This window comes from Perna viridis, chromosome 7 (assembly GCF_037379345.1).
Source record: "Perna viridis isolate PV_CMFRI_1.1 ecotype Kerala chromosome 7, ASM3737934v1, whole genome shotgun sequence".
NCBI lineage: Eukaryota > Metazoa > Mollusca > Bivalvia > Mytilida > Mytilidae > Perna > Perna viridis.
This window is the reverse complement of record NC_142451.1, coordinates 18289553-18317005: the sequence shown is the minus strand read 5'-3', so window position 1 is coordinate 18317005 and position 27453 is coordinate 18289553. Positions and strand designations below refer to the sequence as shown.

At 33.0% G+C, this 27453-nt stretch overlaps 1 protein-coding gene across 1 annotated transcript; it reads left to right on the top strand.

Annotated features, from left to right (window-relative positions):
- The first annotated feature begins 631 nt into the window (after positions 1-631).
- On the top strand, positions 632-27381 carry LOC148611640 (guanylate cyclase soluble subunit beta-2-like). Its single transcript, XM_088595263.1, has 12 exons — positions 632-697; positions 2677-2750; positions 5294-5394; positions 9147-9330; positions 9939-10015; positions 13799-14245; positions 14862-15036; positions 15796-15941; positions 20545-20693; positions 21292-21438; positions 22950-23104; positions 27038-27381. Exons 1-12 carry the CDS (start codon positions 632-634, stop codon positions 27321-27323), a joined length of 2007 nt encoding a protein of 668 aa, XP_088451389.1. The 3' UTR covers positions 27324-27381.
- The last annotated feature ends 72 nt before the right edge of the window (positions 27382-27453 follow it).

Genomic DNA, 27453 nt, shown 5'->3' with positions numbered 1-27453 from the left:
CGACTGGCATGTGTCAAAGTATAGCATTATTTGAATTTATTAATTTCAACTTTTTGCCCGTATTACTCATAAGGCAGACTTATCAAATTACCTTACAAAAAAATGAAAAAAATGTAACTGTCTTAAAGGAATCAAATCATTTCATGGATATTCATTTGGCTTCAGTTTTTATTATTGATTCATCTACACTCTTAGTTTACAAAAAAAAGGAAAACTCATTACTAAGTTTCCGCTAGAATCTTGGTTTTTGATTACTCTTGTATATAAAAGTAATGAAATAAAACCAAATTTTCAGGGTTTTTGCTCCACTCGATTTCTACACGGCAATTTGTTGAAGTTAAACATCATAGTTGTTCCGTGATTTCTTGAAAGGGTTGTCTTAATTCTTGACGAATTTAAAGAAGTCATTTTAACATTTTTGACCGCAATTATGGACCCAAAGACCTTAATGATTTGTGTATATCAACCATCACGACAAATACATCATAAACATTTTATAGTTTGTATCTTTAGACTATCGGCCATGACTTGAGTTACTCGACAGCTGTTTGTAATTTAAGTACTATGTACTGAATCAATTTATATAGACTGTTTAAATATTTAAGCCAAAAATGATCGTCAAATTGCTAAAATGGGGATAGATGAAAGGAAAGAACAGGGATCGACTTCAATCGTATCTAAACACAAGTTTGTTATTGTAAATTGTTAACATGAAACTCTTTGATTTAAATTCACACATTTTGGATACGAATGACAATAAATTTATCTTAAAAATATCTCACAAATAGTCGTGTGGTATCGAAGCAGTGCGCCATTGTGCGTAATATTCTGGTTCGTTGCCGGTTTACACGGAACACCGTGAATGAACACAGAACTCTCCGAAATACTGCGCAATTACGAACTATTAGTTGTCTTTTTCACTTTCCACTCTCTGGGATTGATGACTATTTGTAATCTTGCAAGGGGTTCCTTCCAAGCTTAACGTCAAATAACTTATAATGTGTAGACAACTTGAATATCGAAAATAAAAGTGTTTGCATTTGAACTGTCAATGGAACTATTTTCCTATGGCGGCGTAAGAGATTGTTGCAGATGCTAACAGGCTTTTCATATCTATAGGTTTGGTGACTGCTATACTAATTCTGATGTTTGATCTAAATTGATTAAAAGGAATTAATACTTTCCCAACCGGGTCAATGCTCTAAGTTAAGATGACGTACTGGTTGATTAGCCTTTTTACATGTATTTTATGCTGTTGTATAAATCATTTGCATTTTTCTGCTGCCTCTTGTTCTTTCAACTTTAAGATTTGGATATTGTTTTAATTTGAGTTATTCTTGAGTTTACTAACTGCATGAATATCGATTTTGAAATCATTTGTGTTCCATTTGTTACAAAAATACAATCTCAGTTCAGTAACATATTTCATTTACCAATTTGGACAATCTGGATAACGAGAATAGCTATAACTGCAACATGTAGTCGTTATCTCGACACTTGCACTATGGGGCCAATTTAGTTTTTATATACTACATGTCATGAGAGCTAAAATGAGCAACTAAGCGAGTATTAATTTCAAGTATAGAACTACTATCTTTGCCTACCGGACTTTCCCCCCTCGATCTAAACTTCTGTTGTGCGAGTAGAGTCTAAATATGCCATTTTATGTTTTTATCCTCGTTTCAGATTGCTTGACAAAGTGTGTGAACATCATGTTTCTTTTTATAACTTCCGTAATAATTAAACTATAGAAACCGGGTTAATTGGTGTTCTTATGAATTTCATTCGACCTTATACAGGACAGCACATAGGTACCCTGAAGTTGATAGTTTTTCCCATCGGCAGATTGATTTAAAATAATTGGAAATCCAAGACAAACAAATCTAGACAAATTTTAACTTTGCAATTAAAGTATGAATAATTTACTTGAACAGTTCTGGAATGTATTCATTTCAATATAAATATACCTACAAGGTGAAAACTGTAGTCTGCGTTTCTTGACTTGTTAATCATTTTTGCAATGCCAAATGTTCAATCAGCCTCGAGCAAGCCTCTTTCGAATATAAATCAACCGAGTTGAAATGCACTTTTTCAAATTTTTCACCTTGGGCGAATTCGAAGTATGGTGAGCGTTTGGCTTGAGCAAAAAAGAGGATAATAATTAAAAAAAAAAAAAAAAAACAGGAACAACCCCCCCCCCAAAAAAAAAAAAAAAAAACAAACAAACAAACAAACAAAAACCCTAAAACAAAAACAAAACAAAAAACCAAAACGAACAAACATAAAAAAAAAAGGCAAAAGCAAAACTGGACTGGTCCTGACATAATATTACTTGTTATCCTGTCCTTATATAATTAATAATGTAAAATATAACGCAAATAACAGTTCATTAGTTAATTATTTGTACCATCCATATTCATATTTATTCTTGTTCTTTATTATAACATTTGACAATTATTTAACTAGATATTCGCTAATCATAAAACATGATTATTTCTTTTCACAAACATTAGTTTCTGAAAAAAATTTCTTTGACTTTTTCATTTTGGTCTGGTTCTTAATGAATGCTACGAACGTACTTTGAAGTAAATAATTTAGTGTCCAATAAAAAGAGTTAAATAATCCGAAAAAGAAAACAAACTGTCATTTGAGCAGAAAAATATTTATTTGTTTTAGTATGGCCAGATACATCTACCTATAAAAGACATGGTCCTAGACAAACACGGCAGAAAGACGTGGAAAGAGATTTTGTAAGTTTATATTTCAATACATTTTTTTGCAGAACATACGTTTTAACATTTGAAGTAGCTGTCTTTGTAAGAATCATGCAAAACCTTAAAAATGTGATACACCCCCCCCCAAAAAAGGCTACATATTTTTATTTTTCTAATCAAGCTATTTTATGGGTCTATACTATGAAATGTGTAATTATTCATTCAAATTTGCCTGCTCTTAGGAGATAATCAACATTAAATCTAGTAGATTCCGTTGTATTTGAGCGTCATTTACAAAGTTAACTCCCTTAATTTTGAAATCTACAGTGCATTCTATACAATTTTTATCTCCTAAGAGCACGGGTTATATGAAAAACTGAATGTTAATTTCTGTTTACTATGGCAATTCAAACAAAATATCAAAAATAAAAATATGTAGGCTTTTTACCCATGAATCAAATTTTGCATGATTCTTAGCTGGAGTGCTACTTAATTATTCTGTTTTTAATAATAGAGAAATCTGAATAGAACAAAAGTCGCTGGACATGCTTTTTAAACCTGTCATATGGTATTAGCATAAGATGAGATGGTACACACAGGAAAAATTGCAACATATGTTTTCATAAACCCTTATTCAAACGGGAACATATGTTTAGAGCAAGTATAGAAATACATGATTTATTTTGTGCTTATTGAAACACATTAAACGTAAGATTTCCAAATTAAACGAAAACTATACACTTTTCACACATCAATTTTTAAGGAAATCATATGATAAACAGATAATTTGATATTTTAATGACACATGATAAACAGATAATTTGATATTTTACTGAATCAATCCGTTAGTGATTGACATATGTTGTTTATGTTTTGTATGTATGACATATGACATACATATGACAAACGTATTTTTTCATGTGCTTTTCAGAAAATATGAAAAATATAAGTTGCAATTATCCTGTGTACCACAACATAATCACATGTGACGACGAAGGGGTTATTCGTTATCGGCTTTTGTTTAAGTAATCGATATTGACCAGCTAGGGATCGTTTGATCTTTTTGGTCATGACCAGTATCTCTTAATTTGTTACGCACTTTTTATACATTACACATAGACAAAAAATCAGTGTCTAATTTATACAGAAAATGATATTTGATGAAGCGTATTTTATTCAAAACTTCTGTTTTTGTATCTTGAAAAAGTAAGGCATAGCATCCTCTAGATATGAGAAAGTTAAATTCATTTAATGTAAAATTAAACGAAAAACTGAATTGCATTTTGCTGTGTTGTTTTTATCGATTCTGCAGACGACGAAATAAACAAACACCGGAGATTAACTTTATAGACCCACTCATTTACACATTGTGTATAGGTAGCTATATTGTCCTCCACTGACCAGCATGTCAGTTTGAATAAATTTTCTCGAAAAATATGAGGAACATGTCATTAATTTAGGTTAAACTTATTTGGACACTATCTTCAGAATTAATACAAAAACAAAAACAAAACTATGTCACTATTTACAATGCTTTGATTAGAGGCATAAAATGTATACAAGTGAGTTACTGTAACCTTCTGTAGCCTAATATAACTCGGCTGTTGTACAATTAACACATTCTTTATCGCAAACCAGATGATGAGCAACTGTAATAAAAGCTTGTCTACATTCGTGACAGCGGATGTACGATCTATAAATAATAATATTAACATTGGTTTCGGTTTTCAATACCAAATTAAGGTTTAAGCAATTTACTTTTTTAGAGTTCTGTCTCAAAGTAATTTTAGATTTAGATTGCCATTAGCATCCTCGTATGCCTTGTGATAGTTCATCTGATTACATTCATTTTGTATCAACAAATAGGCAATTTTAAACATTTTCCTTAATACGTGACATTAATTTTGCGACCTCAGCGAAAAAAAAAAGAAAAGAAAATCCCATTTTTTTTTCAGAAACGTCTCTATAGATTTTCGCGGGTGTAATATCTGTGTTAACAATGGATTGAACGATATTTAGGAGATAACTGTACTGTATTTGGAGACGTCAAATCTAGATGGAGGACGACAAATCTTCAAAAACAACGCGGTTATCTCTATTTTGATGCGTCCGTGAATTATATCTGAAAATAATAAACAACTTTTGAAAATAACATAAATACAAAGATATATAAACAAATATCCCCCACCCCCCAAAAATATAATAAAATAAAAATTAAAAAAAAAAAAAACATAGAAGGTTGGATAAAGTCGTAATAGTATTGACATGGTATAGGCATAACCGGTGCTGGGTTCGACCAAGTTTTATAGCGCGTTAAATAGACAGTTTCAGGCAGCCTTAAAACATAAATATCTTCTATTAGCTCTGTTTGGGCGTAATATAAAAAGAAAAGAACATTTTAATTTATCATCGGATATTTATTTAAACGGAGTGAGTCAATGGTTAAACTTTTAAAAGTTACAAGAATTTAAAAAAAAGTTCTTGGATTAAAAAGCGTGAATACTAGACATTATGAAAAGCGCTGAACAATTCACATGGGTGATCTCAAATAGGGTTATACTAATTGTTTCTCATGGCAGGAAAGTATCTGGGTTGGATGATGAAACAGATTTCTTAGTATTCCAGTCATATCCAGATGATAAAACGTATGCTTTACTCAGAGCTGTTTGTCAAGTTTCAGGTAATGTACGAAACACATATCAACATGGATAAGGATTTTCAAAAAGAACTGTTATCATTTAAATTGAAGAACGGAGGTCGGTTCCTTTTTTAATTTTAAGAAGTTAAACTGAATGTTAATAAAACATAAAACATTTTCGGGCGACTGTAACTCTACTCTCTCCAAAGAACTTGAGTAGACAAAGAGACGTGTTGGCAAGATATTTACAAAGTGCAGATATTTATAAATAGTACAATTTTTAAAGCTGTTCTTGAAAATAGGTTTTGATGATGCCATAGTGTCAAACAACGTCTTTGATGCATTTGATAAAAAGCATGAATAAATTAAACATGCTTGCATTGCAAATTTCAGTAAATCATTGACCTTTTCCATCTATGATACAAATATAGCTGATTGATACATTGCCATATCGTAAAATGTCAAAGTCCTATGTCATTAAACTTCTTATCAAACTAATCTAGAAATGTGATAACGATATATGAGGGAAAAAACATCAACTGGCGTTATTCAGAAAGTGGACAGTAGACAGTATTGTTCCTACAGTTTTGAATTAGTTCAAAGACATTCAAGACACTTCCGTTCATTAAACTTGTCATGATAGTGTTTGGTTTAATGGGAGACACATCTAGGATTTCAATTAAAATAAAAAAACATATAATGTTACGGAGTTATTAGTTTCCATTTTTTTATTTAAAAGGAAGACCGCAATTTATTGTATTCTCAAGAATAAGAATAAGAATAAGAATAATAAAACGCAAATTTTCAAAGAATACAGTGTTATTTCGCCCACAATATCTTTAATTTATTTTATACTGACAGCAATTGATACAAAATTGTAATTTTAAACACAAGCCTTTTCTTTCAAAGAGTAATCAAGGGAACCGAGGTTCTAGCAGTAAAATGCAAAATGCAACTCCAATTGCCTGCTTTTTAGTACACACTGCTTTAAACTCTCTTATAAAATAGTATATCAAATGAGTCTAAATAGGGGAATTATTCAGCTTTAATATGTAAAAGTAAAAAAAAACGTATATTAAGAGTAATCAAGGGAACCAAGGTTATAGCGATAATCAAAAGAATGTAATCCAGGGACAAAGCCCAGACATGGAAAACAGACATACACAACAAAGAACAAAAAGCAACTAAAATCATACATACAAAGTAACCAAAGCAAATGAGCAACTCGGACTCCACTCAAAACTGGGGGCAATGACCAGGTGCCCCCGTAGGGTAAACGTTCTCTGCTTTTCTAGAAACACCCGCCGAGTTGCTCATAAAAAGTCAAGTCCGGGGTAGACGAAGGAGGAAAGGAAAACTATAACACGTTGGACAAATCAGTTTTCATGGTGCAGATGGATACACCGTAACGATCCACGAGTTCATGATTACGACCATAGAATTTGTGTTGTGATGACTTCAATATTGTAGCAGCATAATCCTGTTCCAGAAGCCTATTTTTTAAAATTCTAGCGCGATACAAAAAGTCTGCGTAGTCTCGGCAAGCTCTGGCCTAACAAATGAGTTGTGATATGAACACTCCATACGCAGCTGCTGAAGGGATATTGCCACAGACGAAAGGAAAGTTGACAATGCTGAATTAAAAGTCATTAAAAAAATACTTTCTTTTCAATAAAATAAGAAAAAAACGCATTCCATATTTATATACGCTTTTGGTTTATGCTAGAATTATGTTACAACTATATTTGCCACCTACAACTAATTCCCGCCAAGAATAACCCTACATGTAAAACCGTCGTGCACAAAAGAAGAAAATCATTCTTATTACACTATTTATCAATAATGAAGGGTAATAGCAAAGTCGAACTGATAAAATATATGCAATGGTCAAACGGAATGTCCGTATTACAAATGGCAATATCAAGGTAAAAATCGAAAAGTTGGAAACCATCGCAATGGTCTTGAATTGGTACAGAATTTTCCGATATTAATGGTGAGTTAAACTAGGTTTCATAGCACGTAACCTCCTACAATCAGTACGGTTCTTTTCCGAGGAAAAGGGATTTTTCTTGTATCAAATGTGATTGACTCAGAAGATATGTTCAAATTTATCAACATATCAACTAAATTATGATCATAAACTGCTCAAGGGATTTTGATTAAATTTTGTAGGAAGGTTGAGTATCATATGTAGATGTGCATGTATGAATAAAAATACTGTCAGGGGACTATTGGAGATAATCCAAATGTTAGGTTTTACAAGCGCAACTCCATCTAAACCACTGTACGGATTTTGATATAATTTTATAGGAAGGTTGAGTGTGATATTAAGATAAGCATGAAGGAACAGAATTACTGTCAGTGGACTCCAAAGGTACATAATCCAAATAAATTAAGGATTTTACATGATAAAACATCGTAAGCGCAGATTCTCCTAAACCCCTGTAAGGATTTTGATGAAATTTTATAGGAAACTTGGGTATCATATGTTAATGTGTATGAAGTAATATTAATACTGTCGTCAGACCACAAAGGTGGATAGTCCAAATTAAGAGTCATACATGTTTAAACCTCGTAAGCGCAAATTCTCCTAAACCACTCTAGGGAATTTGATGAAATTTTATATGAAGGTTGGACATCATATAAAGATATGTACGAGGAAACATAATTGCCGTCGGTGAAATCCAAAGGGAGATTATCCTAATTAAGGAATTTTCATGTAAAATCTTTGAATCGTAACAGCTCCTACAAGTGATTTTTATGTTATTTTATAAGTAGGTTTGGCATAATATGTTAATATGGATGAAGAAGCAAACCTCGTAAGCACAACTCGTCCTAAACCGCTCAAGAAATTTTGATGTGTTTTTTTTTCCAGACGGTTGGATATATGTAGATGTGGATGAAATAATATAATTACAGTTGGGTTACTCCAAAGGGACATTGATCCAAAATAAAGGTTTCATTTGAGTCCATTTGAAGAGGGGTATTCTCTTCTTGAGTTTGCTTACAGTATTTCTAGTTCATACAGGAATCCATTGAGCAAAAACTCTGTTGAATACAATTAATTGATTCTTTTATCATTTTACAAGCCATCCATCAAACAGAGAATGTAACGATCATAATCTCCGTCAATTTACATAACATAATGTAACTTCATAAAATAGGGAACTTGTTACAATCTATGAACACTAGGCAATGTTATTTAGATATAAACATGCTGAAATGCTGTTATTAAAAATACAGTGATTGGTTCAATTAAATCTATTATAAGCTGTAACACAATGTTTGTCGATGAACAAAGATGGAAACTGCTTTTCCCTTAACGCACTGTGAGCATCGTCCTTTTAATGTTGTAAACTGTTGCAATAACTTTACACTCTACATTCTATTTGTGTGTAGACATTTAATTAGTATGAGTGATACCGACGTAACGCTTTTCAAAATCAATGCAACAGTACTGGTCAAAATTGAAAAAAAAAATGTATTAATAAAATAAAACAAAACGTTGTCAAACAACAACCCCAAGAAACATATACAAAACTGAAATACACACGAACTGGCAAATTCCTAATGAATACATTCTATGTATTGACGCTCACCATTGTAACGCTGTTGTATTAATATTTGTTACAGCATTTCATAAATAAAAAAAGTTTAGCAATTGAGTTTAGGAATGTCATAATTTGCCCGCATCCAACTTTCATATGTACTTCAATACATATCTAGCCTTGTATTGTTACAATATAAATATTAACAATTAATTACTCAATTTAAAAATTCAATTTATTTTACAGGCACTTCATGGGAAAATGTATTGGAAGATTTTGGAGACTATTTCGTCCAGTATTGTTTCCGACATGGCTATGACCAACTGTTACGTATTCTTGGACATGATTTTAAATCATTCATTCGAAATCTGGACACTCTTCATTCTTACCTCGCTCGTACATACACAAAATTACGATTCCCTTCATTCAGGTTCGTAGACTTCTTCACGCCCTGGACATACCCTTAATTGAATTTTGCAACTTGATATATTATCCTAGTCACAGTACCTTCCGCACACATACCATGATTTTCCTTTCATTGGGTTGGTATCTTCTATCTCATCCATAAATACTACGGGTTAAATCCTTCCGCGGACCTATAACCGTTTCCTGATTCACTACCTATCACTCAGCTAGCTCATTCGCTTTAAATTAGCTAATATACCCCCAACACAGGAAATTGTAACTGAGTTTTCCGTTACATGTGTTAGTATCTATGACTTTATTCCTAAATGCCTTGAGTTTCGCCTTACATTTGGTGTCTGCATATTTCTAAGCACATACATTGAGTAAAGGTTTTTACAATCCTTCAATGAATTTCCTAATTTCTGCAGAGTTTTGAGTTAAGATGGTCTAGAAAGTTAATGTGTCTACATGTTCAAACATGGGTTTTGCACTGGAGTTTGAAGTTGAATTGGTTGATTATTACATCCTCATTAATAAAAGAAGATTAGTGTAAACCTAAACATTCCAATTAAAAAAATGATGGCATGCATCATAGGCGTAATATTCTGAATTAATTATTTCATGTTTCGTTAGGTGTGAGAATAGAGATGATCACTCTGTATATCTTCATTACCTGACAGAAAGAACAAACCTTCACCCCCTTGTTCAAGGTAGGTACTGATATGACAAAGAAGACATTTAGACAAATACAAAGCTTAACAAATAAAAAGAACAAGAACTAAACTTCCTTGAACAACGTTTTTTTTCTACCCACTTTTTCATTTAAAGATATCGATCTGTTTCAGAAAACCACGGTTTAGATAAAGAGAGCTCGTAATATGATAAAAGTCAGGTGGAAGGTAATTACTAGTTTCTCCTTTATGTGGGAAGCGTCTCATACACGGGAAATAAGGTATTACAAGGGGCCAATCTTTTGCTTGCTTTAATACTAGCGGAAAATAACTCTTAAGCTTCTTAATAGGTTTTATGCTGTGTTTCCGGTCACTGTTGGTGGATTTTGTCCACTTGAAATGAATGTCACGATTCAATATGTCGTCATTTGATTTGTGTCTGATAACCATTCCAAAAAAAAGTGACTTCTTCATTGATATTCTGTGTAGAATTCCGTAAAACTAAGGACAACAGAAGCGTGATCGATATTAGATCATAAAAGATTAATAGAGACATTCATTGCTCACTTCAGATATCAAACATTTTTTCTGAAAAAAAAAGATCTCGCCTGTTGATAGAGTAGAAGTTTCCTTATTGGAATACATTATGTTTTTGTCCATACTGCTTGAGCTGTTAATGGAAAAATACATTGATGTGGAAGTCAAAGTTATTCTTTCCACATCTTGTATCTTCATTTTTTATAATATGTCTAATCAAGAACTGAATGTAACCTCTAAAGAAATTATTGATCTTTTGTCCTTATTCAAAGACCGGTCCAAAAGGTTTAACACACTTTGTTTCATCAATGAGATAGAAAATAAATAGTAAGTACATGTATAACTTGCACTTCATTGTTTTTGTTTGTTTAATCATTTGATCAGCCACCTTTCAATTGATGATGGGTGCTGTATTGACTTGCCCATATTCTATATTATTTCGACTTAATTTCTTTACTTAAGTGTATCTTGTGTTAATTCAACTTGTATTTAATAATTTTATTTCTCTCGGTTTTTGTGGGAGTATACATATTGCAAATGCGTCAGTTTTCTTGTTCTGACTTTGTTTAAATCATATTTCATTCTGTCTACACTGTGTCAATTGTCTCCGTTTCCTGTCTTCGGCATCTTGTACAATAAGACAAAAAGTAGTTTGGAAATGCCAGTGAGTTGACATCTTAAGAACTTTTATTACACTATTAAGCACGGTATTTCAACATGGAATACAACTAGCAATAAAAGTTAACTAAAAAGAAATTTACATCTTGGAAAAAAGTAGATCAAGAAGAAGGAACGAACCGAACACATTTCTTTTTGAATTACATGTAATTAGATTTTTTTCTTGATGTTTTACTTTAAAATAGTATGAAATAAATCGAAGAGTAACATTTGTTTAAGTACATTTTTCACAATCAATGTTCGAACGAATAGTATTCTATTTAATTTTGTCTACCAAATCCCCCTAATAAAAATTGCAATACACAGAACGAAGAACATATGCACAATTGGGTTTATGTTAATTACAGTCGAACATGGTTAAGTCGAAGTCGAAGGAATCAGACAAAAATGTTCGAGTTATCCGAGGTCGAGTATAACCCGGAAGTATTTTGGTCAATGATGTCTCTGCAATTACATCATTTGTTATGCTTGTACATGTACTTCACTTAACAGGGTACTTCGTGTATATCAGAAGATATTTTTTGTGTGTTGTTTATCATGTTTTAAATACTGAACGACACCAAGTGTTCAGGGAAATTTCCTTTTTATTTTATCTACATCGAAAACGTCACAAGTTCATAATATGCTGCTTTGTAGGACTCACAATCAGGAGTATCATCAAATCATGTGCTCTACATTACTATGACAAAAATTCAGATTCTCTAGCAAAACAAATGAAGTAGTTGAAATACACTTACTATTATCTGTTTGATGTTAAACTAAATGTTCAGATACTATTACAATACTTATTAGTTATTTCGGACTCATAATATTGTCAATGTTTTATGTATAAGCGAAATAGAAATCAAAAGAATCAGGATTTGAACAGTAACCAATTAGAACATAATCTAGGGATGGCGACAAAGAAATAGAAAATTGACATAAAAAAGAACATGAAACAACCTAAATAACTCATACAAAGAAACAAAAGCGCAAATGAGCAAACCACTAAAAACTAGGAGCATGGGCTACGAGCGCCGGTCGGGTACGAGTTCTCTACATTTCTAGAAACATTCGCAGATCGCGAGTTCCTTAAAAATCTTGTGTGGGGTCGCAGAAAGAGAGAGTAATCAAGGGAACCAATGTTATAGTGGTAATCAAAAGAATGTAATCCAGGGACAAAGACCAGACATGGAAAACAGACATACACAACAAAGAACATAAAGTAACTAAAATCATACATACAAATTAACAAAAGTAAATGAGCAGCTCGGACTCCACTAAAAACTGGGAGCATGGACCAGGTGCACCGGTAGGGTAAGCGTCCTCTGCTTTTCTAGAAACACCCGCCGACACAAGTACGGGGTAGACAAAGGAATAAAGGAAAACTATGAACCGTTGAATAAATAAAAAGATAAGGAAAGGAACACTATAATACGCATGGTGAGTACTGATAAATCATAACGATCCACGAGTTCACAATGAAAGCATAAAACTTTTGTAGTGATGAATCGAATCTTGTAGCAGTTTGTTGGCGTTCACATTCATATTCTGTGTGAAACTGAAATAGAAAGAAAACAGAATATCATAAAATATTAGAATATAATAGGAGATAGCCAAAAATAAATCGCATACTTAATAAGATACTTTAAATTGTTATATCTTGATTTTAATTAGGATGGTTTATGATCCTATTGAATTTATTTAAAAATATACTGCATATTTCATATAACGGAAAAGCATTTTTGCATGATATTGAAAATTCTAATTCAGTTTTAAGAATTGTTTTAATGTCTCATTTCTTTTTACAATGTTTTTTTTTCTTTTTAAATAAAAGATTTTTTAATATCAGATATATAACATAACTTTGTTCATTTATGGAATTATAGTCAGAATTAAATACGTAGAAATCCTAATTGTAATGATTATTTTAGAGAAAAAACCTTCATACAAGAATTTTTCAATGATTCAAAATTAGTTTATTGGTTTTTAAAGATGACATATTGTCAGAAATATTTTTCTTGTGATCATCTTGTTGATAGTTAATCTTTTTGAAGTAAAATTTCGTATAATATCATAGAATCCCATATAACTCTATTAAATCGTGTTTACTGATTATTTTGGCATCTGTAGTGGTTCATGCGATATTATTTATATGTGATTTTCTATTCTTAAATGTTAAACAACATGTTCTTCAGAATGTTACCTACAGAAAAAAATGTTGAACCGTATTTAGCATTTAATAGTTTAAATTAATTAAATACTAATGAAATACAAAATATTAACTTTCAAAATTGTTATTGATTGTTTTAATAACGGTCAGAGTAAATCTTCAATTTTTCTTTGGAAACAGTTTTTCAACACCTGCGTAATCATAACTCATTCTTTTTGCCATGGTATGTCAGAGCTTTAAGAATGAATTTTATTGTACCATGCAAAACGTCCAAGGTTTCAGTTTGTATAGTAATATCTGTAGAGAAATACGTCTAGTATACTTCAAAATTAGAAATCGATCTGGTATTTGCATTTCTTAAATTAAAAATGCCTTCAGTAGCGATGGGTAAGAAATTCAACTTACAGGATTTAAAAAAAGCATCATAAATTATTATGTCAGAACTTATACTTTAGGTTTAGCCAAAGCAGTCTGTCGAGACATTTATCAACAAACAGCTTCAATAGAAGTTGAAAGTATAAAAACAGTGCAAACAGACACCGGAAGTGAAAGAGAACATGTAACATTTATAGTAAAATTGGAGAATATTGAAAAGCAACACAGAGAAGTTGAAATTAATACTCCCCATTCGTCAGACTTTGTTTTGAGTGGACCTCATGTTTGTAAAGCAATGCCATACCACCTGGTCTTTGATGAAAACCTTCGAGTTATGCAATTTGGATCTATGATACTAAAGTTGTTGAAAACTACTATAAATCCAGGAACAACATTGATAACATCATTGTTTTCAATCATGCACCCACCGATGAAATTCGAATTGAAGAACATTTTGCTGTACTCGAACAGTATTTTTTATCTATCTGCAAAGAATACTAGGAATTCTAAACAGCTAGTTTTAAGAGGCAAGTTTTGATATTAATGTAAGCAAATTTTTTTTTATTTTTATAGATAAGCAAAACAAATATTATTTCTTTTATACCAGACTGAAACTTTGATGAGAATATAATGTGCACAACTGGCTTACGGCAAGAAAGGCGACGCAGTAAAATTTTACTGTTTTTACTTCTACAGTTTTTAAAAAAAATAACACATGCACGCATTTTCAACTTTTCGATATAGTTTTTTTTTTTGAACGCCACTAGAGTTATCAATACTTGGCCAATTGGGAAACATTATTGCGATCAGGTGACTTGCAATTCCATGGAACATGGAAAAGCGTCCTTAAGGTCAAAGGGTAAAAAGCACTTTCCTGCAAATTTGTAATTTGAAATGATTTTGTTCATAATATCATTATTCATTAAAACAGAAGCAGCTATGTTTTACTTTATCTACATTATCTGAAGATAATCTACAACGTGTACTGACAAATAAGTCTCTCGACCTAAGTTCTTTCTTTGTTAATTTCAGGGTTAACGCATCTACCTATATACGACGTTTTTAGTAACGTTTTGTAGACAAAATTTACTAGTGTTCAAATACATTGTCGATTTATTGATTATAAATAATTAAATATTTCAGGCGAGATGATGTGGTTGCCGGAAATTAGACATATGATATACATATGTTCACCACGTTTGACCAGCCTTCATGAATTGACAACGCTGAACATGTTTTTGTCTGATATTCCAAAGTATGACGTCACTAGAGACCTAATTTTATTAAACCAACAAAGGATTGCTGAAATAGATATCGCGTGAGTTCTTTTGTTCAAATTTTCTTTTAAAGTGTATAAAAGGTAAAGTATAACGTCATAATAAACGATATATTGTGACATCAGTATTTACGATTTTATATGTGCGTCCTTCTGTGCAATCAAGCAGTTGTTTTACTTTTAATTATATGCGCTTGCCTTTATTTTAATCCACCACAATCTGAGACAGTCATCATTTTGTTGATGTCAAAGGGAGATTTTGATTGTTCAAAAAACGTCTATACGAATCAATCATGTTAAACTCAGGTGTAGTATAAATAGATTCAGAATTATTTGACAATTTTATTTCGAGTTATTTTTGTTTAAAAAAAATGAAGTTCTTGATACTTTAAATATTATATTATATGACCATGTTTGAGTTCATATCTATGTTTCGTTTAATGTTTTGTTTTTATCGTTTATTAGTGTATTTTCTTTGGTATAGGGTTTCATTGTGGGAGTCTATATATAGTGCTAGTGCTGTAACTTTTCTTTGTGACGTTTTGTTTTCTTATCTCCAGTTTTTGTGTATAAGGTTTTTTTTTTATTAGGTTCGCTAAATTGTATATGTAGACCGTCTTTGATTCAGTCGTTCACATTTAAGCTACCTTTTTTGGATTTTGACTTATTTGAATTATCCCACTGCTGACATTTTGGTATTTTTTGCCAATATTTATATTTGGTATTGATGCATTTTTTCCACAGAGAACGGGAAATCACATCACTTATTACTATATATTGTTTTTGAATCTCTTTTCGAAGGAAGAAATTAGATGAGACCACTGCAGAACTGAAGAAAACATCGAGGCTGCTAGAAGAAGAAAAACACAAAACAGACCAATTGCTATACCAGATGCTCCCACCAAAAGTTGCAAACGATCTGAAAAACGGTTTTTCTATTGCTGCAGGTCAGTAAAAAATCTTATTTTACATTTAAAACATCGTGTTCGACGCCTTAATGCGTTTTGGAAACGAGTCGCTGGTCATTTTCAAAAATGTGTGGACATTAGTGTCTGACTGATTCAACCATGCATTTTTAATCATCGCTATAATCTCATGCTCACTTAAATATTTAAATATAACAAATAAATACACAAATGATTATTGGTGTTTTATACTGTCTTTATCTGCGAAAACGTACTTTTTGTAACTCTTTCACTACACGTGTTTTAGACGTTCATGCAGTTAATATGGCAAGATTTACAATTTAAACCAGATGTACAGACATGTATTATCTATACTTTAACACATCCTGACGACGGACATACAAAATGACTTTTGCATAGACAGAATGCTATTGATGGCTTGAAATAACTTGTTGACAGACATACAAATGATGCTATTTTGCATATAGACAGAACGCAAGTGATGGATAACTCGCATATATGTATAAATAAAAACAAAGACAAATTTTCAATTTGCCGACAGCCCGTCGTACGAAAAAACAAAGAAAGGTCACCGTCTACAGTCCCAAAACCTTGGAAATCTTGAGGCGATTCTCAGTAGAATCTACTATGTGACCGTCCTTACTAGAGTCAGATTTCTATCTGCCATGTTTCTTCAAACATCGATCACTAACATCCGCATTAGCCGCTGTCGTAGCGCCACCTGACCTAAAGGAATGAAGACCCACATTACACCTAGGGCAAACTAATTTTACTCTTCTCAAATCGACTCTCTAGCCGCCGTATAACTTAGTTTCTTATTTTTACTAATAAGTTTGCATGTTTTGCCTGATCTATAGACTGGTCTAAACAAATAATAATTACTATCGGATTGACAATCAAAACCTGCCAAATTTGTATATCGTAAAAATGTATTGTACGGACAAGCAACGGTAGTATCTTTTGAAATTAAAACTTCTGAACTTTGCCTATACTGATCGGTTTTACTTTTTTGAATGTGTAAAACTAGATGCGACTCGTGTACATTAACATCAGAAAAATATAACGAACTAACTTCGTCATACCTGAGAAATCCGGCAAAACTTAAAAGCATCATACAAAAGTCCCTAACAACAAGTAAATCTGCAGAATGTTTGAAAGTTTCACAAATGTTTACAAGCGTCTGAGTAGACACGGGTTCCTTTTTATCTGTCTTTTTAGGTGCAACCCTTTTTTAAGATTCGAGTATGGATGTAACAAAAGTGTTAGTAGTAGGATCTGTAAGTCCGTTTATCTCATGCGCCCATTTTATACCATAAATTGCATTGGATACAGGGTGAAAAGTCGAGCCATTGTTCAATAAATGTGTCGGATAAAGTGCTACGTGAATGGGCTGAGCGGGTAATGCAACAATACATTGTGAAATAATAAAACGTTCCCATCTTTTAACAGCATTAAAATGAGAGTTCACTGTGTTATCACTTTTGCAGCTGACCAAAAGTTCGTACATTTTTGGATACAGTTTATACATGTAGCTGTCAATCCTGACTCCACTGTCTAGACATGCTTCCTCCACTGTACGAGTTAAATTTATGCCTGTTAAAAAGAATAAACAACTATAAGTAAAACAAATTAAAATTCTATTCTGAGTGCTAACAATCTAAATTTTAAAAATTGATGATCGAAAACGCCGCAGTTTCCTCTACCCCGTTTTGTAATGTTTTCTCCTTGGAAAAACTTGTGATCGATGATGAAATTTTTAAATCTGTTTTCTTGATCTATGATCAGAGGCCAAAATGGCGCGGATGTCCATTCTGGAATAATAAGTGTACCGTTACATTGTTCTTGTCTCATTTTATTTACAACCTTTGGAATCAGTGTAGGTGGCGGAACTAGCCAATTATTATGCCCTGCCCATTGCTTTGTAAATGAATTGATATCTGAAGTACCAGAGCATCAGAATTCTAAATTGAATATTTTGCATTTAGTATTGTAGTCGTGTGCAAACCTGTCAACATCATGTGGGCCGTACTTATTATCTAGGAAATAAAATATTTCATCTTGTACCTCCCAGTCATTGCAATCAATTGTTCTGCTCAAAGAATCTGCATGTACATTTTCGTCTCTCGGTATCCATACCGAGCGCAACTTAATATAGTTATCGTCACATAATTCGTGAACAGAATGACTATTTTGTGCAGATTAGTCTTTCTGCTACCTATATTGAGTATTTGTGCGACATTTTTGTTATCTGTATAAACTCTGATAGATTTACATTTGAGAATATTAATAAAATTTAAAATAATTCTGTTTATAGATTCGAGTTCTCTCCATGTCGAACTTTCAGCTTTTTCTTTTGAAGACCAAGTGCCGTACATCTCTAATGGTTCGTCCTCTGAACCAGTGGTTAAATAACCACCAAAACCGAACCTCGATGCGTCGCTAAAAATATGATAATCTTGTGGTTTGTTATATGTCAACTGACTAAATCGAGATCCTATCTCGTTCAAGCTATCAGTTTTTCGTTCCCAGAACATGCATTCACAGAATGCGTTTGCACTAACTAGTACTTGAATGTAGCAATGAATTTAACTTTGAAAATGTTTTTACGTGGGTTGAATTGACCAACAAAAATTGACAAAATTTTTAATTTCTGAATGCGTTTTTCAGTTATTCTTAAAAAGCCTTCGTTCGTATCCCAAATAAAACCTAACCATTCTAAATTTTGGCATGGATTCAAGTTACATTTTTCGGGTGCTAATAGAAATCCAATTTTTTTTCAAGTCTGAAGAAATAGTTTTACTTGTTAACATGGCACTTTCCATATCCTGACCACCTCCGAGCCCGTCGTCTAAATACATGACGATTTTAAACCCTTGACTCCTCCAATATTTTATTACCTCTCTGAGAACTTTAGTGAAAATGTAACCACTAGACGACATGCCAAATGGCAATACATTGTATTCATAATACACATCCCCCATTTGAAACCTATATATGTCGGGTCCGTTGGGAAAATACTGATATGGTGATATGCACTCTTTAGATCATATGAAAAAAACAAAATCTCACTTTTCAAACAGCTGTCGAGCGGTTTTTGCATCTTCATACTTGTGTTTGTATTTTACTATGTGTGGATTTATGTGCCTGGCATCCAGCACTAATCTAAGTTTTGTACTGTTATCATTTGCCACTGTAAGGGGATTTATAACATCTGGTTTTTATTAACGCGACTTATGCAACCCTTACTCAACAATTTCTCTATCTCTTCCTGAACAAAGTCAGGATTATCTCTTGCCGATTTGTTATTCCTTTATTCTATTTTACGTGGTATAGTACTAAAAGGTATTTTGTACCCATTCTCGATAATATCTATAACAAAATCAGTAGCAGGGATCTTTTTCCATTCATTCACACATTCTTTTAAATGACCTACACCTTTGTTGTTTACATTTAAATTACTGTTCTTGGTGTTATGTGTATTGCTCATAGATTCGACATCACGTGGTTCCTTTGGAATGTAGATACAATTATTAGAGTCGAGCGCACCCGACAAAGTTTCATCTTGAGTTTTTGATCAGCCAAAGTTTTTGGGTAGTATCTCACCCAGTGTCCATAAACATTACAATAAAAACATCTGCCAGGACGAACATCAGATTTTGGCCCATCGCTGATAACTGGAATAGAATTTCCTGCCTGAGGTTATGCTGTTCTAGAATACGGAGTACTCCTACGTGCATCTGATCGTTTATTCGTTTTTCTTTCTTAATCTTGTTGTCGGTGCGTGTTTGCGCCTTGTGTATTCTTTTCTCGTCTTACGAGTCATCTGCCAATGGGTTAGAAATATATTCATCTACTACACGCCAACCAGATTCTGACGAATCGGCTAATTTAATCAGTTTTGTCTATTTTTAATCAAACCCATACCTTCTGATATCTTTCTTTTGGCATTAGTAACATTTTCCGTCGTCATATCCTCTGCTGTAATCTCTGCGTGAGCTTCCCTCATTTTAACGAAAACTTTCTGGTTGTGCTTATACTGCTCTTCATTACCGCGTTTTTTTTAAACTTGTATGATTCGGCCATATTTTCGTCAATTTTTGCATTCTGTGTATCAGACAGTGTCTTTTGGTTCTCGTGAATGCGGCGCTGAAATCCATCCAAACGCGTATCTAAAAGATTAGACATACTGTTGAGCAGTTGGTCCTGTGAGGAATCCATGGCATTTTGTACTTCTTGTTGAATTGCTCTCTGAATATTGGCGTCCATCTTGCTAACTTCAACGACGGCTAGAAAGTGAGGAACGAATAGAATACACCTAACAATCACGAATAAAAATCAGTCCCCTGATTGGACATAAAAACCCACGTGACTACCAAATATTATGCATATGCATACCGACAATACAATATTTTCCCGCTATACTGCGAAACGCAGGAAAATACTAATATATGTGGTTAATGTGTGTGCTTCTGTTGAATGTCTGTAGGGGAACTTTGTATAGTACTATGAAACTGTTTCAGTCTTCTAGTGTAATGTATTGACGTTTTTTTTAATCTATCTATTATAAAAAAGGGGAGTTCTTTAATAAAATAAGAAACATTAAGATATATGTTTTTTCTTCCAGAGAAGTTTGAGAATGTTACGATTCTATTCAGCGACATTGTTACTTTTACCAACATTGCATCTAGTTGTTCGCCAATGGATGTCGTCAGTATGCTTAATGATTTATACGAACGGTTCGATAAAAAAACCAACGAGCATGACGTCTATAAGGCAAGTTGTATAAAAAGCGAATGGCTAATTCAAATACACGCATTATGTGGTTGTCAAGGATGAATATCTGAATTATGAAGCGGAAGATTAAACAAGCCATATAACCCTGTTTTACCCACAGTTTTACTTTGAAATGCCTGTCAGGAAAACAGTGGCTAATTTATTTTCTTTTTAATTTTTATTCGTGATTTTGCCAGTTTTTATTAATATATTATCTCCCTTCCCGATTTTACCAGTTTGTATTAATATATTATCTCCCGATTTGTGATAATGAGTTCTTTATTTATTTTTTTTTTACCTTCATTTACCAGTAAATATCTAGAATTTGATAATGCTCTTTGACGTTTAGGTGTATTACTATATGAATTTTTTTCTGATTATTATACAAAATCTTCAATGTCATGATAATAATGATAGAATGATGCAAACAGTATGAACTGTATTTTAATGCAAATTGAATTCGGTTTGTTTTCCTTTATTTATTCAATGATAATATTTTAAAGAAACCGTTATTTTATATCATATATAAAGTTTTAAAATGTTTAATGATAAATATATCTTATAAATTTTCACTTTCTACATAATTTCAATTTTAAAGGTAGAAACAATAGGTGATGCTTACATGGTAGTCAATGGATGTCCAGATATCAAGGAAATACACGCACAAGGAATTGCTGAATTTGCTATGGACATAATCAATGAAACTGGACGGGTAAAATCTCCAGCGACTGGCCAATCCCTGCAGGTAAGAAAGGTCATAACGTTTTACATACTATATGTATCTGAAGTTGAGGATACTGGAAACAGTGACGATACTTATATAACGAATGTCTGTAATATGGAGTTTTTGTCTATGGAAGAAATAGCATCAACAGATTATTTTTTCTAATAATTGAATTATTGATCGTTGATTTCACCTGGTATTGATAGGTTTCCGGTTTGTAAAACGTTAACTGTCCCTAAGTTGGTTATTTTGCATTACCTGGTCAAAAATTAAAAATAATCAATAAGTGTACACCACGGGAATTGAAATTATTACAAATACAAAGAAATGATATATTTGATTGATTGATTGTTAGGGTTAACGCCCGAGCAGCAATATTTCAGCTATATTCAGGCGATGAGGAAATTATATAACATTCATTTCTAATAACTATTATTTTTGTATAAATCAACATGTTGATGACATTATAGCCACATAAGTCGTACACAAACGAGACGTTATCTCATACACATGGTCACAGGCAACTGAATTGAAAGTTTTTCGATAAGAAAAAGTGAAAATTATCTTATATTGAAAATCGTTTTGATGATTAAAGAAATTTGCTCTTGACAAGACACCTGTTCTCTAAAAAGGTGGTTGTTCTGAGAAATCCGCGCTGAAAAATTACTTCGACACACATGATGTTTACCTTTTCTTTTAAACGCATTGTGCATAACAGTCTTTCATGCCTTTAATTTGCACATTGAAATTCGTCTTTCAAACACATGGAATATATCATTAAATAAGATACACTTGTAAACATCCTCAGTAAATGAGTGACGCGTCTGTTTAAACACGCAAATTCAGTCCTTTGCAAGCAAACGAGAAAGCACACAACAATTAACAAAAATTGTTCAACTTCTGTATTTCGTTTTTATAAGTACTAAGTTTATAAACAAAAACAAAGAGAAAAAATGAATATCAAACATCAACTAAAAAAACGAACGGAGATATAATCGGGTGTCATTATATTTGGATCATGGATGGTGTGTACTCGACTTCTCTAGCCACATCTAATTTGTAGCTCATATCATGTCATACAGTTTTATACGACAGAACAATCCATATCGAGATTAAAAACCGCCCTTATTATGGAAATACTAATTTCGTCGAGATAGGCGGCTTAGTTCCTGTTTAACGTTGAAAGAGTAATGAAGGGAACCAAGATTCTAGTGGATATCAAAAGAATGTATTCCAGTGACAAAGACCAGACATTGAAAATTGACAAACACAACAAAGAACATAAAGTTACTAAAATAATACATACAAAGTAACAAAAGTAAATGAGCAACTCGGACTCCACTAAAAACTGGGAGCATGGACCAGACGCACCGGTAGGGTAAGCGTCCTCTGCTTTTCTAGAAACACCCGCCGAAGTCGACATTCATAGAACGAAGGAATAGTGTTCTCTTACCAGACAGTAGCATCCAGGTCATATAGCCGTGTAACCGTATGTTTTCCTTTTTATTGGACTATAGAGCTTTTTATCTTAGATTCGAGTAGGATTCCATAGTGGCCCTGTAGTCGCCGGTGTTGTTGGTGTAAAGATGCCTCGTTATTGTTTATTCGGGGACACTGTCAATACATCTTCTCGTATGGAGAGCCATGGTATACCAGGGCGTGTCCATGTTAGTCCACAGTCGTATAGGTAAGATAGTTATAACCATTGGTTGAAATGGTCATATTCGTAGTTTACTTCGTTAATTTGTCATACACTCGCCACAGATAGGCGGGTGCAACTTTTTAAAAATATCAATAACGACTTTCCGGGCTTTAGTTCAGGTTTTATTCTTCTAATGCAAACATCCTTTTATTTACCGACAATTTACACGCAAAACAAAATGTTGGCATGGTCCAGGCACAGTGGCAAATTGCTGTTAAAACAAATGTGGATGCTATTCAAAACAATCACACTACTTAGAAATATAAATAAAGTACAGGAAAATAAAAACGAAATAGTCTTTTTGATAAAATTTTCGGTGTTTGTCTTTATGTTTTATGATATAATAACATTGTCAATATTTCACAATATAAAAAGATAACAACATTTAATGTTAAAGCAACTGATATATCCTGATGACAAATATTACAAGAATTGATAAATACATGCAATGATGGGTGGTCTCCAGTTATCAGTATGTTCAGTAATTCTGTAAAATGTATTTGACTTTGAAAAGAAAAGCGATAAACCAATACTTTAGCATAAGCACGTGTTTTTCTCAGACAAACGTAGTACTGTAACAGGAAAGCATGATTTAACACACAAAATTACACACCCCCACCGAGAGGATCGAACCCTAAAGGTGACAAGCGAACGACAAACCGATTTGCCTGAAAAAAAGTCAATCATCTGGTTGTTTAATTACAGTATAATTAATTGGAAAGAGTTAATAACCAAAATATTATCGCGAGTGCAGAAGAACGCCTAGATTTAACGAGTGTGCGGAACTTGTTCCGCGCACAAGTTAAATCCTCAACCGTTTTTGGCACGAGTGATCATATTTTGGTTATTCATGATCCTATTTATTATATAGATTTTCTTCATAATTTATCGATATTTTCAACACGAATTTAAAATTCTGTGATTGGAGGAATGATATCTATGTTTTGACGTTTTGGCGGGAGAAAGTCCGAGAGTGAAATTAGCGAATTTATTTCCCAGTGTGAGTTGTCGAAATTTATTACACTGGGAAAGAGTAATCAAGGGAACCAAGATTAAAGCGGTAATCAAAAGAATGTAATCCAGGGACAAAGACCAGACATGGAAAACAGACATACACAACAAAGAATATAAAGTAACTAAAATCATACATACAAAGTGACAAAAGCAAATGAGCAACTCGAACTCCACTAAAAACTGGGAGCATGGACCAGATGCATCGGTAGGGTAAGCGTCCTCTGCTTTTCTACAAACACCGAGTTGCTCATGAAAAGTCAAATCCGGGCTGGACGAAAGAGGAAACACGTTGAACAAATCAGTTTTTCATGGCGCAGATGGATACACCGTAACGATCCACGAGTTCATGATGACGACTATAAAACTTTTGTAGTGATGATTTCAATCTTGTAGCAGCATGACCCTGCTTCAGAAGCCTATTTGTTAAAATTCTAGCGCAATACAAAAAGTCTGCGTAGTCTCGGCAAGCTCTGGCATAACGTATGAGTTGTGATATGAACACTCCATATGCAGGTGCTGAAGGGATGTTGCCACAGATGAAAGAAAAGTTGACAATTTTAAATGAAAAGTCATCACGTTTGTCGTAAAGTTTGGTCAATAGTTTTCCTTTACCATCGATTTCTAAGTGTAGGTCAAGATATGAGGCTGACTTCACAGTGTCTTTAGTATCCTTTATCTCAAGTTCCTTGGGGTAGATTAGGCCAGCAAGTAGAACATTCGATAAAACACTGCTATTTATATAATAAATCTCACTATCTACTACAACGCAGTAAGGCCGTCCTGCGACAGTACAAGCTAAAAATTGAGATTCTTTAGACCTTATAGGTCCTGAAAAACAGGAATATTTAGAATATTTAACTGGTGAACTTTTCCATACGCCATGTGGCGGATGCAGGCAGGAATTTGGAAGGGGACGCAAGGATATTTGTTTTTGCATTTTTTGTAGTTTTTTTTCATTTTATGTAAAATTTTTACAATTGACATATAGCCAAATTGTGCGCATGAGCATATAAGACAGATTGTTGGGTTGATTGATTGATTGTTGGGGTTTAACGTCCGAGCAGCAATATAGATTGTTGGGTGATTTAAGTAAAAGTTTTGATTCGCTTATGTCCAACTGCGTTAAAAAAATCTGTGATATTGTTCTTCCAAGTCATGTTGTGCTCATGAAAGGTTAAGATTTAAATAGCAAGAGAAGAGATCAGTTAGGCGTAAACAAAAGTTTTAAAAAATATTTGTGTTCAGACGGACAAACAGAGTCATTCGGGGGAAAGGTTATGGAAAGTGCTATTTTTTTCAACTGTTTTGTTATAGTCTTGTTAAAAAAAACTAAAATATGCAGTCGAGGGGATGTACGCCTCCCTTTTTCAGCATCAAGACATAGTCATGTTACACCGCCGTGATACAAATGTATTTTATCTCAGCTACTTAAATCATAAATATGCACGCTTTGCGTGCATGTCAACAGTTTTATGAACTAGACGCCACTACGGACTACAAATGGTTAAAATGCACATGCACTTTAAATAATGCTTTATAATTTTCAACATGAATACATTGGACCGGATCATTTAGATCTTTTAATGGTAGTTTTCGTTGCTTGTTCATAAAAAAATCGTGTTTGAGTGGCCTCTTTCATTTTTAATGCCAGTGGGTGTAATGTGTCTGGTTCCAGGTTTGTTAATAATAACAATTTTTATGATCACATCAAATAGAAACGTAGGCTCTCTTTATAAGTTAATGACTGTGTTGTTTTCGTTCAGTACTCCAGTACAACAAACAGTTTGAATGGTAATTGAACCGGTATTGATGAAGTGCGTTTCCTCAATTTTCTCAAAGAAATTTTAAATTGTTTCCGAATTCCGACAATTATTTCGTGTTTGCAAGTATTTTTTAGTTCTACCAGAAGTAGAATAGTTCTCTGGCATAGTTCCTGTTTCTAATTTTACAATTGCAAGTGTTTACATACATTTTCTTAACCAAAATACAAACAAACTAAGAAAATATACAAAAAAGGACTTTTTATAAGGTATAAGATGGTGTTTTGATGCATGTCTTTATAGTGTCGGTGAAGTCATTGAATCATGAGACTTTGTCCGTGGCATATACCATGTCCTGTCTTTATAGAAATACCGAGTATTTCTTTTTTAGATTTTCATGTGTTGTTCTTTTGGTCTTTTAATATACTAACGGTGAAATTCTTGTTCTAGTATGACTTGTTCCAAAGCTCTTTAGACTTCAACCGTGGTAAATAAGTGATAAACATTATAGATTGTGTCTATTGAATAATGTAAAGAAACTAGTCCTTTTGGAATCAAAATAAATCACGGAAACTCCATTTAATCATTCGACATTGCGACATAAATGGCAGCCCGTGGTCAAATAATGATAAAATGCAGTTTTCGTGTTTTATTATTTTTTGCTCTGACGTTAACACAGTTAATAAATACTATATATTGTTTGTGCCGAGTTAAGGGGTAGGCCTATGGTACGGGACATAACTCTTACAAATCTTTGAAACGTTTGTGTAAAGTATTTAAATCAATCTCATGTAAGCATCAAAGTAACATGGATTGATTTCATTCTATATCAAATGAACGCTTGATAAGCTTTGGTGAAATTGAATATGATACAAATATATCACTGATTTCAAGAGTTAAGTCTCTTACCCTAGGTCTACCACCTTAAGTGAGATGTTTTTAGCATGATGCTTCGTTTGTCATTGAAAATCATTGTCCGATTTTATACATTTTTAATAATATGTGTGTGTTAGAATGGTTTTATTGGAGATGAACCTTGTTGTCACAAAAAATCATTTGCTATAACACATAAAGAAGAAACATTTCAGATTAAAAACTTAAACCATAATTTTACACATGCATGTGTTTTATTTTTTTAAATTAGCCTCCTGGTGAATGGTGGTTGTGTGTTTAGGGATCGTGGCCTGATCAACGTAAAGGGTAAAGGACTTTTAAATACATACTTCCTGATTGGACTATCTGATGATACAATAAGTGAACCGGAAGATGGATTCCTTGGACTTCCGGTTGTTTCCAAGATGTCACCCGGAGGATTAGAAATGAAAAAGGCACCAATTCAAAACGGATCTGTTAAATCTACAAAAATGAAAAACGGGTTAAGGAAAGGAGGGAATACACATAACATCAGTGAGACATGTGTACTGTTGTGAATGTTTAAAATTGTTGCATTTTAATTTTTTTCTCCTTTATGGTTTTCGAAATAATAAAAAAAAAATGATATAGTATTGGCATTTTTTTCTAATTTTGGGACAGAGTCTGGTGCAAAAAAGCACCCACCGT